The 16,894-nt window shown below is 38.8% G+C and overlaps 1 protein-coding gene across 1 annotated transcript in view; it reads left to right on the plus strand.

The window, feature by feature from the left end:
* Positions 1-6,593: 6,593 nt before the first annotated feature.
* SKAP2 (src kinase associated phosphoprotein 2) overlaps positions 6,594-16,894 on the plus strand; it is a 153,212-nt gene continuing 142,911 nt past the window's right edge. Inside the window, exons 1-3 of the mRNA XM_082662201.1 lie at positions 6,594-6,740; positions 16,134-16,239; positions 16,853-16,878. Coding sequence (XP_082518327.1) covers positions 6,674-6,740; positions 16,134-16,239; positions 16,853-16,878 — 199 coding nt within the window. The 5' untranslated portion in view covers positions 6,594-6,673. The remainder of the gene's footprint in view (positions 6,741-16,133; positions 16,240-16,852; positions 16,879-16,894) is intronic.

Raw genomic sequence — 16,894 nt, forward strand, 5'->3', positions numbered from 1 at the left:
GGCTAGTCCCAAAACCATTCCTTGGTAGGTCCATGCAGCCTGCCCTCTCTCAGGATATTTTAAATTCTAAAATACTGTCTCAGTTATCATTCATCCAAAACCACATTGTGCTTAATCCAGGTATTATACAAGACCTGACTCCTCAAACTAATCTAGACTGAGGTGCAAAGGGAAAGAGTCATCTGTCCACTCTCCCAAGTCTCTAATTAGTACAATTTCAGGAAGTGTAGGTCAGGATCATCTGGGGGAATAGGGTGAACTGGGGATGCTTAAATTACACCAGTGACTTTGCATTATTATCTCTCAGGTTAAGCATGAGGATAACTCTCCCTAAGTCTATTATTAGCCAAGCATAAAATAGAATTTTCAAGGTCACTCACTCGGGCCTCTGAGTAGAAAGTAGAGATTCTGATGACGAGAATTAAGGGGGAGAATCAAAAGTTCTTGTCTTTTTTATGTACCTGCTCACAGAGTAACTGTACCAAACCACAGAGGAGTAAAAGAGGAGAGAAGAGGGTCTGTTTTCAATTTTATATAGTAAAAAAAATGAGCATTTTCTTGGCATGTTCCTAGTGCCCATACTCTGAGGATCAAGCCTGATAAGTAGAAGGCAAGACGGATTTGGGTCCATCTCTTCTCTGGAGATCCACCTAGAATATAATACCAGCCTATAAATCAACACTACAAGAGTAAGGCAGAAGCCATAGTCCAAGAAGGCTAGAAGGAATCAAAACAAACATGTCCCTTTACTAAAAGTAGGCAAGGTAAAAGGCTTGGTCTCAGAACCCAGGCAGGAGAAACTCAGTTACTAGAACTGGGATATAAGATCAGAGTCAGATTATCAGGGCTGACCTTACAATGGTAAAGTCTCTGAGTATTGAGAATCTGGATAGGGGAACCAATTTCAGTTAAATCGAGAAGAGAGCTGTTACCTGGGCAAAGAATCCAGTAGCTTCTGACAAGCCCAAAATGTGATGGACAGATCTCTTACCTTATTCCTAATTTGTAGAACCCTAAAGATATACAGCATTTTGTTAAGAGCTCAAATCCAGTCTACATTGAATTCTTATTATTCTTATTTTAAAATGATTGACTGGAGCAGCAAAATGCCTGAGTATATGTTTGTGTGTATGCAAATGAGATGGAAAGCAAAAGAGAATAAGTTTCCTTATCTCACTAAATTCATAAATTATACTAATAGGATTAGTAACTATGACCTAAAAACTCAAAAGACAGGTTAGTGAGCCATATCTACAAGAACCTGTTGATACAGGTTGGGTTCTGTATCACATCTTTTTTTAAAAAAATATTTTATTTTATTTTTGGCCGAGCTGCGCGGCTTGCAGGATCTTAGTTCCCTGACCAGGGATAGAACCCGTGCCCCCTGCAGTGGAAGCGCAGAGCTTCAACCACTGGACTGCCAGGGAAGTCCCCACATCTTTTAAGGGTAAATGACTTCACATTCCAGAATTCCAGTGAGAATATGATTTTTTTCCTGCTGACTGCCACACAATGATAAACTCATACCTACCAGTCCTAGAATATTCAAATGAAGAAAGGGATAAAAATTTAGAAAGTAAAAACACGTCTTCATTTCTAAAAACTTTGAAAAGAGCTCTTACTAGATGACTTAAATTTAGGACATAATAGGTTTTAAAAGTTTTAAAAATGTATTAGGCTGCAAAATAAATACAAAATTTCAACTGCTTCCTTTATCTAATCCACTCTTATAATACAAGTGTATGCTTGGTGGCTTTGCAATCTGTCAACCTATATTTCCTGGAATTCCTTTTTCTATTTCCGGTTAGGGTGGGCACAAAAGAGATTCTTGTGTGAGATTTGCAGAAGTGAAGCAGCAGTCATTTTGTAGCTCACATATATTGTTGCTTATCTTCTGGCTCACTTCATTGGCTTGAGGCAGCAGCCAGACCTGCAACTGCTCCATCTTTTGCTAGATCCTCCTTTCAGGTCTCTGAATCATGAGTCCAGTGTGTGTTTAACCCTGCAATGAAGGACCCCAGCTTCTGCAGGGCGTAAGTACTACCAAGGTCAGAGGCAGCAAGAGCTAATTTGGGTTTTATGTTGTCCTCATGAGCTATGCTTCTGCATTCCAGCTTGTCATAAATCTCCTTCATCTTCCCTTCCTGACTCTGCTCTGTTGGACTTCAAGCTCCAACATCAGATGCAAAGATAACAGCCTTACAGAGACAGTTGAACCACCTTCCACAATTGTGTAGGGTCAAATCGCTGTAACAAATTCCTTTATATTATCTATCTATCTCTATTTCCATTCTAGTGGTTTTGCTTCTCTGATTGAACCCTGATAGAAACTGGGATAGTGACAGTACAAAATGAAAAGAGGTCTTCTGATCCCCTAAGGCCATTGGCAGGAAGCAGGTCAAGAAAACTATTCAAATGATGGCCTTCCCTGGTGGCGCAGTGGTTGGGAGTCCACCTGCCGATGCAGGGGACGTGGGTTCGTGCCCTGGTCTGGGAGGATCCCACACGCAGCTGAGCGGCTGGGCCCGTGAGCCATGGCCGCTGAGCCTGCGCATCCGGAGACTGTACTCTGCAATGGGAGAGGCCACAGCAGTGAGAGGCCCGTGTACCGCAAAAAAACCCAAAAAACAATTCAAATGAAAACATAGACTACCTTTCACAGAAAAGGAAGGATGACTCAGTGCAGAATTGAGATCTGTGGAGAAGTTATTCCAGGTGGGAGTATAATTTTGTCCTAATCAAAGAACCTGCGACATTTTCCCAGCTGGATTTCAGAATTGCTATGAATCAGTAATCTCTGTATACTTCTTATTGTTCCTGTCCTCTCTGAACAGGAATGTCTATAGTGGTTATCCTATGCCTGTCCCACTGTTGTAATGTTATATGGGGAGCAGATAACTTGTCTTTTTACTTGATATGTCTTTAGATTGAGAGAACTGTACTCGAGGAGCTTTATTTAAGAAGCATCATCCACACTTGGACTTGATTTAGATGATGAGACTCTGGACTTTGAGCTGATGCCATAATGGGATGAGACCTTGCACATAGCTTTGGGAGGGGATGGGTGTATTTTGCACTGGGATAGATGTGAATCATTGGGAACCAAAGGGCTGACTATGATAGCCAGCTTCCAGTATGGCTCCAGTGATTCTTACCTCCTGGTGTTCACAGCCTTATGCAGTCCCTTCCCTCTATATACCAGGCCTGGTTTGTGTGACCAATAGAATATGACATTAGTAAATTATGCCTCTTCTGATATTAAGTCATAAAGACATTGCAGCTTCTGTCTTGGTTTTGGATACCTTTTAGATCACTTGCTCTTGCCATGTTAAGAAGACACTCAAGCAGCCCTGCAAAGTCCATGTAGTGAGGAACTGATGCCTTTTGCCAACAGCAAAGGGGATGGAGAGCTCCAGCCAACAGTACTGTGGGTGAACGTTCTTCAAAGCTGATCCTCTAGCTATGGTTGAGTCTTTAGATGACTGCAACCCAGCCTATAGCTTGACTGTAACCTGAGAGACTCTGAGCCAGAGCCATCCAGCTTAACTGATCATGGATTTCTGACCATCAGAAACTGTGTGAGATACTAAATGTTTGTTTTAAGCTAAGTTTTGTTATGTAGCAACAGATAACTAATACAGTGCCTAAGTATAAATATAATCTTTCTTCCACATGCCTATGAAAGCCAAATAAAGATAAGAGAGGTAGAGAAAAGTAAATTGTTTTAGCTCACTGTCTTGTTTTTTCTTCAGTGTTCAGATTCTTTTAAAACTAAGCCTGTGGGCAAATACTTATTCAGCTAAGCTAAATTTGAAAGATGTAAGGAAAGGAGGTTAGCTTTAGTAATAAGGAAATACACATGTTCACACACACACATCTGCTTTGAACTAAAGGATTTACTTTTGAGAAGTCAAATCATGAGATTTTTCCAGAATCCAGTCTGTGCATAATGGTAGGGAAGCTGCTATCTCTCTCAGGTTGAGATTTAAAGTGTCATTGATTATTCCTTTTTACCTAATATGACTAGTTTAAAATGTAAGGTATGATTTGATTTCCTTCCTACTTTTTGTTATGGAAACATTTGGAAATGAGAAATAAGAATATATTTCTTCTAGCCTCTATTTCTCTTTGTGTCTTATAATCAATTTCAGTAACTTTAACAATAAACAGTAAAAATGATAGAGTATACAAAGCATTGCCCAAGTAAATCCATCATGAACCTGTGTCTGAGAATGGTTTCCTAAATAGGGGAAATGTGTTTCATACAAAGAGTCCATTTTGTTATTGCCTTTTTTTTTTTTGCGGTACGCGGGCCTCTCACTGTTGTGTCCTCTCCCATTGCAGAGCACAGGCTCCGGACACGCAGGCTCAGCAGCCATGGCTCACGGGCCCAGCCCCTCCGCGGCATGTGGGATCTTCCCGGATCGGGGCACGAACCCGTGTCCCCTGCATCGGCAGATGGACTCTCAACCACTGCGCCACCAGGGAAGCCCTGTTATTGCCTTTTTTATTTGGACTACTAGATGCTATATATTTTAAGGCAATCCTAATAGTTTCCTGTCTCTCAATAACAAGAATGACTTGTCATAATGAACAGTGGAGACAGTGTCCATTTGATCCACTGCAGAAAGCTGTCTATTTCATACAAGAGTAAATCACCTCAGTTCCTTTGTGGAATGAGTGGAGTGTAAATAAATAAATGAGACGTAAGAATTTTTAAAAATATGGTCAGTTCTATCAGAAAGAAACAAAGGATAGGAACATTTGGAGGCCTGGCTTAATAAAAAGTGTGACAAGATGAAGAATTGTATGTGATAGCTGTAAAGGGAGGAGGAATCCTCACTAATATAGTATGTCCATAAAATAGTTTCTTCCTTCTTTAAGAAGATAATTTTGTAGTTTAAGAATAATAATTCTCAATTCTTTGAAGTTGGAAGACTTACCTTGTAAAATGACTCTTTATTCACTTTTACTTCCACCAAAAAGAATTCTGATTTTCAGCAATTTTTCTATAATTGATCACAGTTCTAAATCTGAGTAGGAATTTCAGATTCCATTTTAGGGAATAGGTTTGTTTTGGGGTGTCTTTTTTGTTATTTTACACATTTTACTTCAATTGTAAAGTTTTTGTCTTTTTTGTTTTGTTTTGAGAGAACTCCAAAATGTTCTAATTTTTCCTTTTACAATTAGTATTTGGTGTATTTCTCAGAGAATTATACAAAAATGACTTGTATTTGACTACTTAATTTTTTACTATTACTGTCTAAGATTTTTTGGTGTGAAATATTAATGGAGCCATTGCTCTGTGTCATGTTTTGGGTTCCAGGTGGGGATGAAACTTACGACAAATTTTGTGCCCTACAGGAGCAAGAAGGAATCACCTATGGGGCTTGTTTAAAATGCAATCAGTAAAGTCCCATCCTAAACAGACAGAATCAGAATTTCTGGGAGTGGGACTTTAGAATCTGCATTGTCAATAGGTTCTCAATGTGATTCTAGCAAACTAAAGTTTAAGGAGCATTGATCTAGTGCGAGTTGGAGGGTAGAGGAATAAACAATTTCCATTGTTATTGGAGCTGCAATACAATCTTCAAAATACAATAGTGGCATCTAGGAAGGACCTTTGCCATGGCGGTTCTTATCTGAAGAAAAAAAAGTGTTTATTTATTTACTTATTTTCTTTCACACACACCTTTAAAAGCACCAGAACGTATCTTTTAGAGAAAACCTGTAAGAAGATTTGGAGATAGGAGACAATAAGTATGTGTTGATTAAACGATCAGGTTGGAGTGAACAGATTTTATAATTCCATTCTACTAATCACCAGCAATTTTCTTTTTGATGCTTATAGGTAGACAGTGGTATCTGTGTCTATTTAGCTTTGTGTTTGTAACTAGACCTCCCTGCTCTTCGTAGTGGGGGAAATCAGTCACCCCAAAAATCTAAATTAGGTAGAAAAGTAGTGTAAGAGCCAATCAGAGCGCTCTCTGGAGCAGCTCCAGACTGGCTTCTGAAGGAGGACTGGCTGAAGATGGGACTTTGTTGCCATCATGCAATCGGACAAAGAAGGCCATAATAGTTTAGGGCGGTCGAAAATTCCATGTGGGGTACTGGGCGAGGTGTTACACCTTGGCGGGGCTGATTAAGGTCCAGGAAGTCTCTCGATCGGAAAACCTGGAGGCACTACGGATACCTTATTTTCCGGGACCGTGGAGAAATGGTCAGCAGTTGCGGGGGTACCAGTGACAAAAATGGCCGAAAGGCACCTCAGGCGCTGGATCAGGTGATGCAGCCGCACTCCACTCCCTTCCCAGCAGCCGCTCCACCTCCTGCGCCCTTACGTAGGGGTGGGTGTGGCCTGCCCCGGGGCTCTTTTTCGTAGGCGAGGAAAACCGAGGGTTACACATGCGCAGTTAAGGCCCCTCTGGCCCTTCGGGCCTCCTCCCCGCCCACTGCCCCGCCCCGAATTGCCGGGCGGGGCTGGGCCGAGAGTCCAGCAGCCTTGGCTGGGGCTTCAGTGACTTCCTTGTTGTGAGCGTCGGCCCGGCAGTGTCCGGACTCGTAGCCCCGCTGTCCTCACCGGGACCCCTAGCCCAAGTCGCAGCCGCAACCCCAGCCGGTCGAGTCCCCTTTCAGCGCAGGTCCTTTCCCCGCACGCCCCGCGCTCCCTAACATGCCCAACCCCAGCAGCACCTCCTCTCCCTACCCCCTCCCCGAGGAGATTAGGAACCTGTTGGCAGGTAAAAAGCGGGAAGGGGGCGGGTAACGCGGCGGGGGCGGGGGCGCGGGGACGGCGAGCCGGTGGGGACAGAAGCGTTCGGAGTCTCTCCCTTCCTTCTCCGCTCTCCCCACGCCTCCTGCCCGGTGGGAGCGGGACTGGGAGTGGGGAAGTGGGGTCTGAGAATGGGAGTGGGCGTGTGTGTTGAAATTTGGTGCGAGGATGGTGGGGACCTTCTTGTCGGCTACACTAACGCGATCAGGACAATTCTGTATACGTCGTGAAGACGCTGTGTGTGTGTGTGTGTGTGTGTGAGAGAGAGAGGGAGAGAGAGAGAGAGAGAGATCAGAGAGAGAGAGAGAGAGAGCAAAGAGAGAGAGAAGGAGAGAAAGAGAGAGAGAGAGAGATCAAAGAGACCAAAGGGTTTGTCATTTCTAAAACTCCCATTTTTCTTCAACATTCAGTCCACCCATATTTGAGACCTTCGAAGAGAACCTGACTCTCAAATAGCCACTTGTCTTCAGCCTGAGTAACATGTTAAAACAAAAAAGGAAGGATGTGTTAAAGTCCAACTTCCTGTGTCACACGATTAAAGTACAGTACTTCATCTTTGCACCCTCATCTTCCCCTTTTCAGTTTAAAATTACCATTTATAGGAACTTAGGAATTAAAGATGCATTCTTCAAGGCTGTTATGAATCCACTGCTAGTTCATTAATATACTTGATATGGAGATGTGTATTTTCACTAAGGGCTGTTAAAAAATTTGTATTTCTGCACAAGGTAGAAAAGACAATACATCTGTTTTAGGGTAGCACAAATCTTACCTATCCTGCTGCTCTGGAATTCTTCCCATTATTCACTTTGTCATGTGTACATCAGAATTCTGAATTTTGATTAAAAATTTTTACTTTTCTTTAGTTGTTTCTTTAGTATCCTTCAATATTGGTCATGAATAAGTGGATTAAAAGAGTTTCTCTTAGATGCCTGTGTTACAATTTGCTTATTTTAACTCTTAAAGCAGTGTTTAAAATGTGACATTATAAGTAGTAAGTTACTGTTAGAGCACTGTGAGACCAAATCTTATATGCTGTTACACTATTTTGGTGGTTAGCATCTTGAATATGATAGAGAAAATAAAACCAATAGTGTATGAATGCAGACATGTTTATGTGAACATGATTGCAGTGTGGTGAATGCATTTGTGGTGGGACAGTGTTTTACTCTAAGAAATGCTTGTTGTCATTAATGGGTACCACTAAGGGAAATATTGAAAGAACTGTAGGGGCTGAGTTAAGGCAGCTTTTATTCCATTCTATGCGAGTTTCAAGTGGATGCTGATTTTGTTTTACTGCAGTTAACATTTTTGTTGTTACTATGCTGGAATTCCTTGCTTAGAATATTATTTTAGTCACCAGGTCAGAGAACTGTTTATCATAACTCTAAAAATAGATGTCACCATTTTCAGGATATTCTAGGTGTGAATTTTTGAGTTTAGGAAGTAAACTGGGTAACCTCTGGGTACATGCTTTTGAAGCTTGACAGCTGCACAGTAGACAGTTTGCTGTCTGGATCCATAGTCATACATTTGCAGATAGTATGGTATATGGGTTATGGGACTCTTTATTCTCTGATCCCCATAGATTACAAATATTTCATGTAGCCCTTATTTACGTAATTTAATTGAAAGCTCAGAATTAAATAATATTTAAATTATCTGCCATTGCTAACTTCCTATATACTTTAGCCATCTCTCTCTTTAATCAGATAATCAGATAATAATACCTACATAATGTCTGAAATCAGCGTTTTAAAAATCATTTTATTGACATTTTCAGTATTTCACACTTTTTTAGTATATGTGCTGCCAAAGCGAGCACAGTATTTCACACTTTTAAAGCAAATCACATATTAAAACACATGAAGTATTAAAAACAAATAATAAAACACTAAAATTTTGTTGATCACAAATTTGACTTATACTTTATTTTCAGAGGATATTTTCAAGAGGTATGGCTGTGAGGAAATATATATGATATAAATTGTAAAGAAATGAAACAAGTGAACCAGTGTTTTTCAGTTTTCTTTTTAAACTAATCATTCAAAGAAAATGGTTAACATTTTATGGTTGACTTTAATTAAAATCTTTTTTTGAGGTAGGAAAGGTTTCAAGAATAAGTGCTCTGAGCAATTTTTTTTTTCACATTTTTTTATCCAAAAAATTCTGTTGGATTGTGCATGACCATTTGCATCATTCAAGTGTTTGGGCAATAGGACATGGTTAGATTTAAAATTATTAAAACTATAGAGGAAGAGTTGACATTGGTTTGAATTTTAAAGATATTGCTGGCTTACCTAGTTCTTTCTTTGAAAGTAAGAAGGAGATATTGGCAGTGGTGGTTGTAGCTAACAGTTGAGCACTCTTAGAATGCATGGCGCTATGCTAGAATTCCAGGGTACAGAAGATAAGGAACTAAACTTTTCAGGCATTAAAATCCCTTCAGAAGAAAAGAATATAAAGTCAAAAGATAACGCCTATTAAAAAAGATGTTTTGAACATTTCCCATTGCGTTCCATGTTCCCTTTATCCAAATCATTATGCCATATGTGTTAAATGTTTGACGTTTCAGCTGCTTGATAGAGGTAGGTGCTCAAATGTATTCTTATCAATTTATTATTCTCTTTATTTTTTCCTCTGATTATATCTGTTTTAGGCTTCCTTTTCAATATTTGTTCCCCCCTCCTTCTGATTTCTTCCCTTTAAAAAAAATTCTTTAGAAATGCAAAAATCCATAGAGGTTATCATTCTTACCTCACATTTAATGATGCTCTTGAAAAAGTGGCTATATAGTTTGACCATTAGTTATTTTTATTTCTGTGGAATCAGTATATTAAATATTGATAGCCTATACTTTTTATAAAAGTGTTGAATTATTTTCTTGTCCCATGAATAGAAAAAGGTTTACAGATTTTTGTTGTTAAAAGTAAATTGGGAACTGCCGTATGCACTCCAGGCAACCTTTAATTTTTTTTCACCACAATGGAAGAACAGGTTTAGCTGGGATAATTAGAATCAAAGGATTATCCCAAATCTTGTCCATTTAATCTTCTCCCACATCCAAATATTTTGACTAGGATGAACAGCAAGAATAATCTTGATTTATGTGAGTTTTTCCTCCAGGCAGGCAAGAAAGTGAGAGGAATTAGAACCACTGCTCGCCACCCCCCACCCCCAATCCCCTTGATTTGTTTAATCGCCCTTTGAATACTGGACTCTTGGTGGTTTGCAGTTAGATATTCTCATTCATTTGTTTTAGGACAACAATATTTAAAAAGGAAAGCTGTAAGAAAATGTTAGTTTCTTTTTATTGAGTTAGAAAATGAAACCAATGTTGAAGAAAATGATGGTTGTTTGTATACTCTGAAAAATCAAACCCAAACCAAACAAACAATAAACACAGTGGTGTGTGCAAAGTGCCCCTGAGATTTTGTTCACTTGGCAGTCTTGATTAGAAATATTGCATTTTCCTCTATTGAGGATTTCCAGGACATTTTTAAAAACCTTCACACATAATTGATAATCCCTTTAGGGACACTAGGTAAAGAACGGAATTCAGTTGAGATAGAGGTCGAATTTTTTTCAATGCTGAGAATAGTGTGGTTTGATTTCGACCCTTCCAAAGTTCCATTTATAGTTTGGTCAACATTTCGGTTTTATTTTTCTTATGAGAATCATTTATGGTGTATCTAGTGTCCCATAACTTCCTTCTGGGGCATTGGCTGAGTATGTAAAGGGAAGAGTGCCACCTACTGAGTCAGCAATAGTCACCTACTTCTTTAGCACCTGGATTTTCCTATAGAGCAAGAACAAGCCTGCCCCATTTTGGCAGTAATAACTAATGAGTTTAAAGTTGATATGAGAACCTTTGATCTTGCAGTGAAATCAGTCCATGACACCTCTAAGATTTTTCTCTTCTAGCAATAGGAATATATGTTTGTAAATCAAGGGACTAGAAAGTTATAGTTTCTTGTATGGGTCAAATAACATAGATGACTTAAGATGTGATGTTAGGAAAATGATTTGCCTATGTTAAGCATACAATATTCTGTTTTTTCTTGGGAGAGGATCTTTGGCTGTCTTGTTTTTTTTTCATGACATTCCTTTTAAAGTATTTTCATCTCAGATTACTAAATAAAGCTCTTGATAATATGCTAGTATGCACAATTTTATAGTTACCCAATCCAAATTATCACTGGTTTCCTTTTAAAAAAGAAATCTAAATATTCTAAAAGAGAGAAGTATATAAAAATTTCCTAATGAGCTTAGCTGTACTTTATCAGCATTAAAGTATTACTAGAAAGAAGACAGAAACATCAGAGTGGGAAAAGCCTCTGGTGATTTGAAACACAGTTCAGTTGTCTCTCATAAATTTAAGATTAAGTGTCATATATGGGTGATAAAAGTGGCATAGGCTAGTTTTTATATACTCATTATTCACTTAGTTTGTCTTTTTCAATTAAAGCCAAGTCTATCTTTTTCATTCCGCTGAGTTTACATTTCTTTTTCAATCACATAGTGAACACATTACAATACATGATACCTAACAGTGAATATAGTGTAAATCTCAGACTAATGTTTTATTCACTGTGGCTTCTTTGAAAATGTGTGGTAAAGAGATTTTGATGATTATAAGGTGCTATTCATCGAGTTATCTTTTAGAGGTGAAAAATATTCATCTCTATCCTTCAACAGTCCAGCTTTCCACCAAAATAAGTCATTTAGCCTCCAAAGCCTATTTTGAAAATGTAATCAGATGATTGGATTTTAAGACTCAGGTACGTTTTTCCTATCATACTTTGAGAACTCCTTGTGCTTGTTCCTGTCTCTTTTTCCATGTTTGAAAAGTCCACAGTTCAACCATAACCTGTAAAGGTGCTGGGAAAACAAGAGAAATACATTTATTAGAGCTATCAATAACTTTTTGATTAGCTATTTTCCAAATTTGGGCATTTAGCTTAATTGGTCTACATGTGCCCAGTTTAACTGATTTTTATGTTTTCACCAGTAGGTGTTTGGTCAGACTATACCCTCCTTTAACAGAGAAGAAAAGCTTCTCTTTTTGTTCTGATGCCAACTTAAATTCTAGGCTGAGATTCTTGTTAAGTTTAGTGATAGCACCTCAGTGAATACAAAGTACAACTTGGTCCAATTCATAAAGTAGAGAAAGATGTGGAATTAAGTCGTAAAGCCATTTGGGGTATGGTTTGACTGGTTTCATACTTATTAATTGATCTGGGGCTGAGCATGTGGTAGTGGATTCACTCTAATTCTTGCCCCCTCTGCTATACAATTCAGGCCAATACAGAGGCTGTGTGTGTGTGTGTGTGTGTGTGTGTGCACGTGCGTGCGCCTGTGCGCCTGTGCCTGCACACTTGCATGCCTGCCCAGGGAGGTGAGGTATCGGTTGGTTGGAGGACTAGGCAGAAGAGACCAGGTGTTACCTCTGTGACTTGTTTACAACCTCCAGCCTGGAAGTCATATTCCACGGTGGAGGATGGTGAGGGCAAGTGGTCAAACCCCGGCTTTCTTAAAGAGTTGGAACCTGTGCTATGTACTCAGATTGGAGAAGCCGACAGTTTATAGTTTGCAAGAATTTTAAAACTGTCGTAACCTTGTGTGGTTTCACCTTGAAACTGTAATTAGTATGGAAATTGGTAGAAAGCTGTTAGCTTATGTGTGTTAGATACCTGTCCTAGCCTCTCGGGCTCTAGGGGGAGATGAGTGGCAGTTTTTCTAGGGGGTCCATATGTACAGGAAAAGAAAAAAAAAGGAAAATTTGAGTACCACTAGGTGACTTGGTGTGTGCTAAGTATTTGCCTCTTAGGGGTTGCGATGGCTATTGAGAAGTTTCTAACTTAAACTGCTTGAGGATTGCTGAGCCAAGACATGATGTCATCTTTTAATTTTGTTTTCAGACCTTAACGTTTATCTACAGAGCGGTTGTAAATCAGATCTTTCCAGCGGCCTTCTCCCCCAGATCTTTACAGTTGTACCGGGAGATCAGGTTTGCTCTGACAATGCTAAGGTGTAACAGGAGCAAAAATCACCACCACGTTTGTATTCGCTGAGTAACTTTTTCCTTGGTGATGACTTGGGGGGCAGAGGCGGATGGAGATGGGGCCAATTCTGGGGTTAAATGCGGCCGGCGCTGACCTGCGGTCTACGTGACGAAGCGCGGAGCGGCGGTAGGGATTAGACCTGGGGCTTAGAGGGCGCCGGAACTGCGCTTTCTCCACGTGGCCGGGTGGGTCCTTAAGCTTCTCCTCTGCCGTGGAGGACGCGGGTAAGCCGAGATCCCTCCTGTGAGAAAGAGGAATTCTGTCTTACTCGCCAGGCCAAGAGGCCAGCGAGGAGGCAGGCTGACCTTTTCTTGTAATCGAATTACGGCTGTTCCCCGAATTACAGGCAGTCTGGAGTCAGTGAAATCTACATATTAACAGAGGGACATGACCCCTAAAGGAAGGTAGAAGAGGGCTAAAGCGCTCGCTAGTTTACCGTTTGCAGGGCTATTCAGAGCACAATAAAAAGCTTCAGATCTCTTTTCCAACCAGCCAGGGGAGTGCTTGAGTCGCCCAGGACTTTTATTGCTCGCTTTTGAAATATTACCCTGGCTCTGAGCTACAAAGCCGCAGATCCAGTCCCATTTGTCTGGCGAGGGCGCTGCCCCAAACCAGTGCTCCCTGCTCACAGCTCCAATGACGGGAACCTTGGGGTTTAACACTCCCAGTGTCTCGGACGGCGGAGCCCGAGCATCTCCCGGTGAAGGCCGAGTAACTTTCCAGCACCCGCTACGTCTTTGCGCCGGGGGAACGGGGTCGGGGCTCTGCGCAGGGGCTCTGCGAAGGCCGCGGGCACGTCCAGAGGGTCTCCTGTGCCTAGGAGAGACTGGTTTCGTTCGATTTCAAAATAAATGGGCACAGTATGGATTTTAAGAAAAAACCCGGATTTCAAAAACTTGAAAACCAATTGAGTCTGTGGGCACCAGCAAACGAAGACTATTGCAGGAATCGCTTCCACTATGAAGTTCTTATTTGTTAAAAACAAAAACAAAAAAAAAAAACCAGAAAGCAGGTTGTACGCTTTCCACATCTCGTTTGTGAAATAATTTTTAAAAATCAGTGTTTATTAAATCTTTTCAGTTGCCTTAAACCCCTTTTGTGGCAGAAGTTTAGGAATAAATACATTGACTACTCTAAAAATATAGAATTTTTCCCTTGCGCAATCTCTGAACCTCCTCCCACTCAGAAAACAAACAACACAGATTCTTCCTGCAGTCTCACTCCTTCAACAAGTATTTCCTCACAAAATAGCATAGCTCAATAATTTAAAAATGTTTTTGGCACTGTTAGGAAACTCTATATAGAACATTATAGCTTTTTGTTTTCTGAGTTTTTATACAACTGAAAAGACCTTTTAAAGAAATAACTCGGGCTGTAATTCGTTCTGTTATTGCTTCCGGAGATAGAAAAGAGATCCTGTTTGCTTAAACTTGTATTGTATAATGAAAATGTAAAATAGGCAATTAAATACTGGTGTGGATGAGGGAATTAAAGACAAACACTGAGTGAAAGTAACATTAAGCAAACTACCAATCGTTATGCCAGTGATTCTTCCAAGTATTGAGTCTGGCTGGAAGAAAGAATCAGCAGTAGAGGTGCTACTCCTTCTCTTACTCCAGTTTCTTAGTAGATTTATTGGAGCCATCTCAGAGAAGCCAATGATCTTTTCCATTTCAGCTAATATCTGAATGTCCAGAGGTTGCCTTGCTCCTCTGGTTACATACAAAAGAGAAGAGTGCTTTTTTATGTCTCATTATTTTGAACTCACTTTAGAAGTGTGGGTCCAATTTGCACTGGTACTGGATTATGTCTCTGTGTCCCCCTCTTCAAAATAGGGACAGCTCAAGGAAAGAGAAGCTGTGACATTTTGCTTTTGTTTCATTTTGATAGTTACTTTTAACATTAGTCAGTGATGGACTTCAAACCAGAAAGCTACTTAGAATTATTCCAAGACTAAATTTTAATGATTTCACTTATATTGATTTAGTGAAGAATCACTTTTACACAATTTATTATGAATGAATAACAGTTTAATCAGCTTCACTCCTTGGGTCAACATACTTTTGTAATCAAGAATTTAAAATCAGTTATAACATTCTATTTCAAATACTAGGTTTTAAGTTGCTAATTGTAAGTACAGTTGAAAGACTATTTGCTATACTGCTTTGAATTAAGTATAATATTATTGTATGTTTTGATACCATCTTTTTATCGTGTGAAATAGGAGACAAATTAGTTAAATAAAAAGAAAGTAAAACATATACACATCTCTTCAATATGAAATATGGGTGGTTTATAGTCATACCTACTGAAAATTTTTTAATGGTATCTTCTACATTAGATACCTCAAAGTGACATTTGAAATTCTGAATATAAAGTTAATTTAAACTTTTACAGTATTTCATGAACAATAAGAGTGGGGCTATCTTAAAATCAAACCAATAAGGATTTGGTGGAATTGTATACCAGAGAGAATTAGAAAGCAGAATAATTTAGAAGTTTACTGAATTAAAAAAAAAAAAAGAGGCTTTGTGAAAATGTTATATGAGGCCATAGAAGTCTTATCTCTTGGTTACTATATTTTAAAATAGTGGCTAAATCTATTTTGCCACTTTTTCCTTTATTTAAAGAAATATTTCCAGGTAGTAATGCCAAGGCAGGAAGCAAGAGCACACAAAACCACACAACTGATTATCTTTTTTATTTGAGAATAGCTGGCCAAAGTAGGTGGGGCAGGTAGGAAAGAGGAGGGTTTGATTTGGGAATCTTGGCTAGCAAAAGGAATTTGTTTTTCCTCTAAAGCATTAAGCGCTGCATATACCTGAAAATTGATTATACTGGGAAAAGGATGCCTTCGCCAGAGGCATTAGCTTATATTGGTATAATATTGTGAATGACCTCTTCATACAGGAACTTACAAAATACTAAAAAATGATAGTAACATGCATGAAAGCTCTGCACTTGCTTTTATACAGAGAATTTGTTTATGGGGCACCATAGTTTATTAAAACTTGCGTGCTTCTTCCTGGTTTAATGATGCTAAACATTCAAATAGCATTTGCTGTGTTAAGCATAAGTAGAGCATACACATTTTATTAGCTAAGAGGTGAACAGATTTGTCCAATTTAGTATTTGAAACATACTTCAACTGTTATGCTTTGGACTGATAAAAAACTGTAACAAATTGTACAGATACTAACACTTATGGGTAGAAACAATCATTGTCCTATTTGTCTTCACAAAAAAATGATTCTTTCCTATAATTTGTATCCTTTTTCTTATATTTCATGGTTTAGATGTTGAAACATTTGTAGCAGACGTACTGAGAGGGGAAAATTTATCCAAGAAAGCAAAGGAAAAGAGAGACTCCCTTATTAAGAAGATAAAAGATGTAAAGTCTATGTAAGTCACTTACTTGCCTTTTATTACTTATTTCTTACTTATAAGAAACGCTGTAATTAACATTTTAATGAAGGACTGATTATTGTGGGATTAAATTTTTTATGTTCTAATTTAATTGGTTTGAAGTAGTTTTAAAGGACAAACTATATTTCTACTATAATAGTTTTTAAAAACAGGCAGGCTTATCATAATACCATTTTTTGTGAAGCCTATTGATTATGTATTTTTCTAAGCATTCTAGCAAAATGCAACTGTTTATTTCGATTATTTGAGGATATATTTGGTCTAACTGATAAGACATAGGTAGGTTGAGAATTTTAACATAAATACGGAAGATACCTCCAGACACTCAAATGAATAAATGTAATTTAAGTTGTATGTATTAAAGACATATTCTGGTTTTACTACTGTAACTTAAGTCTTTAAAAATACCTTTATTATAAATCCATAAGCCTTTTGGAATTATCATTTCAGGATAGGAAGTAGTTTTTTCTCTAAATCTATATTTACAATATAGATTTTAAAATAGACTTGAATTATTGCCATTGATTAGATCTTGTTTTGATTTGTCAACCTTTATTTTAAAATATAATGTTCTTGCTTTATTTTGCAGCTACCTTCAGGAATTTCAAGGCAAAGGTAAATTTTCAAGTTT

The sequence above is a fragment of the Grampus griseus genome (genome assembly GCF_964374135.1).
Source record: "Grampus griseus genome assembly, chromosome: 9".
In the NCBI taxonomy this organism is placed as follows: domain Eukaryota; kingdom Metazoa; phylum Chordata; class Mammalia; order Artiodactyla; family Delphinidae; genus Grampus; species Grampus griseus.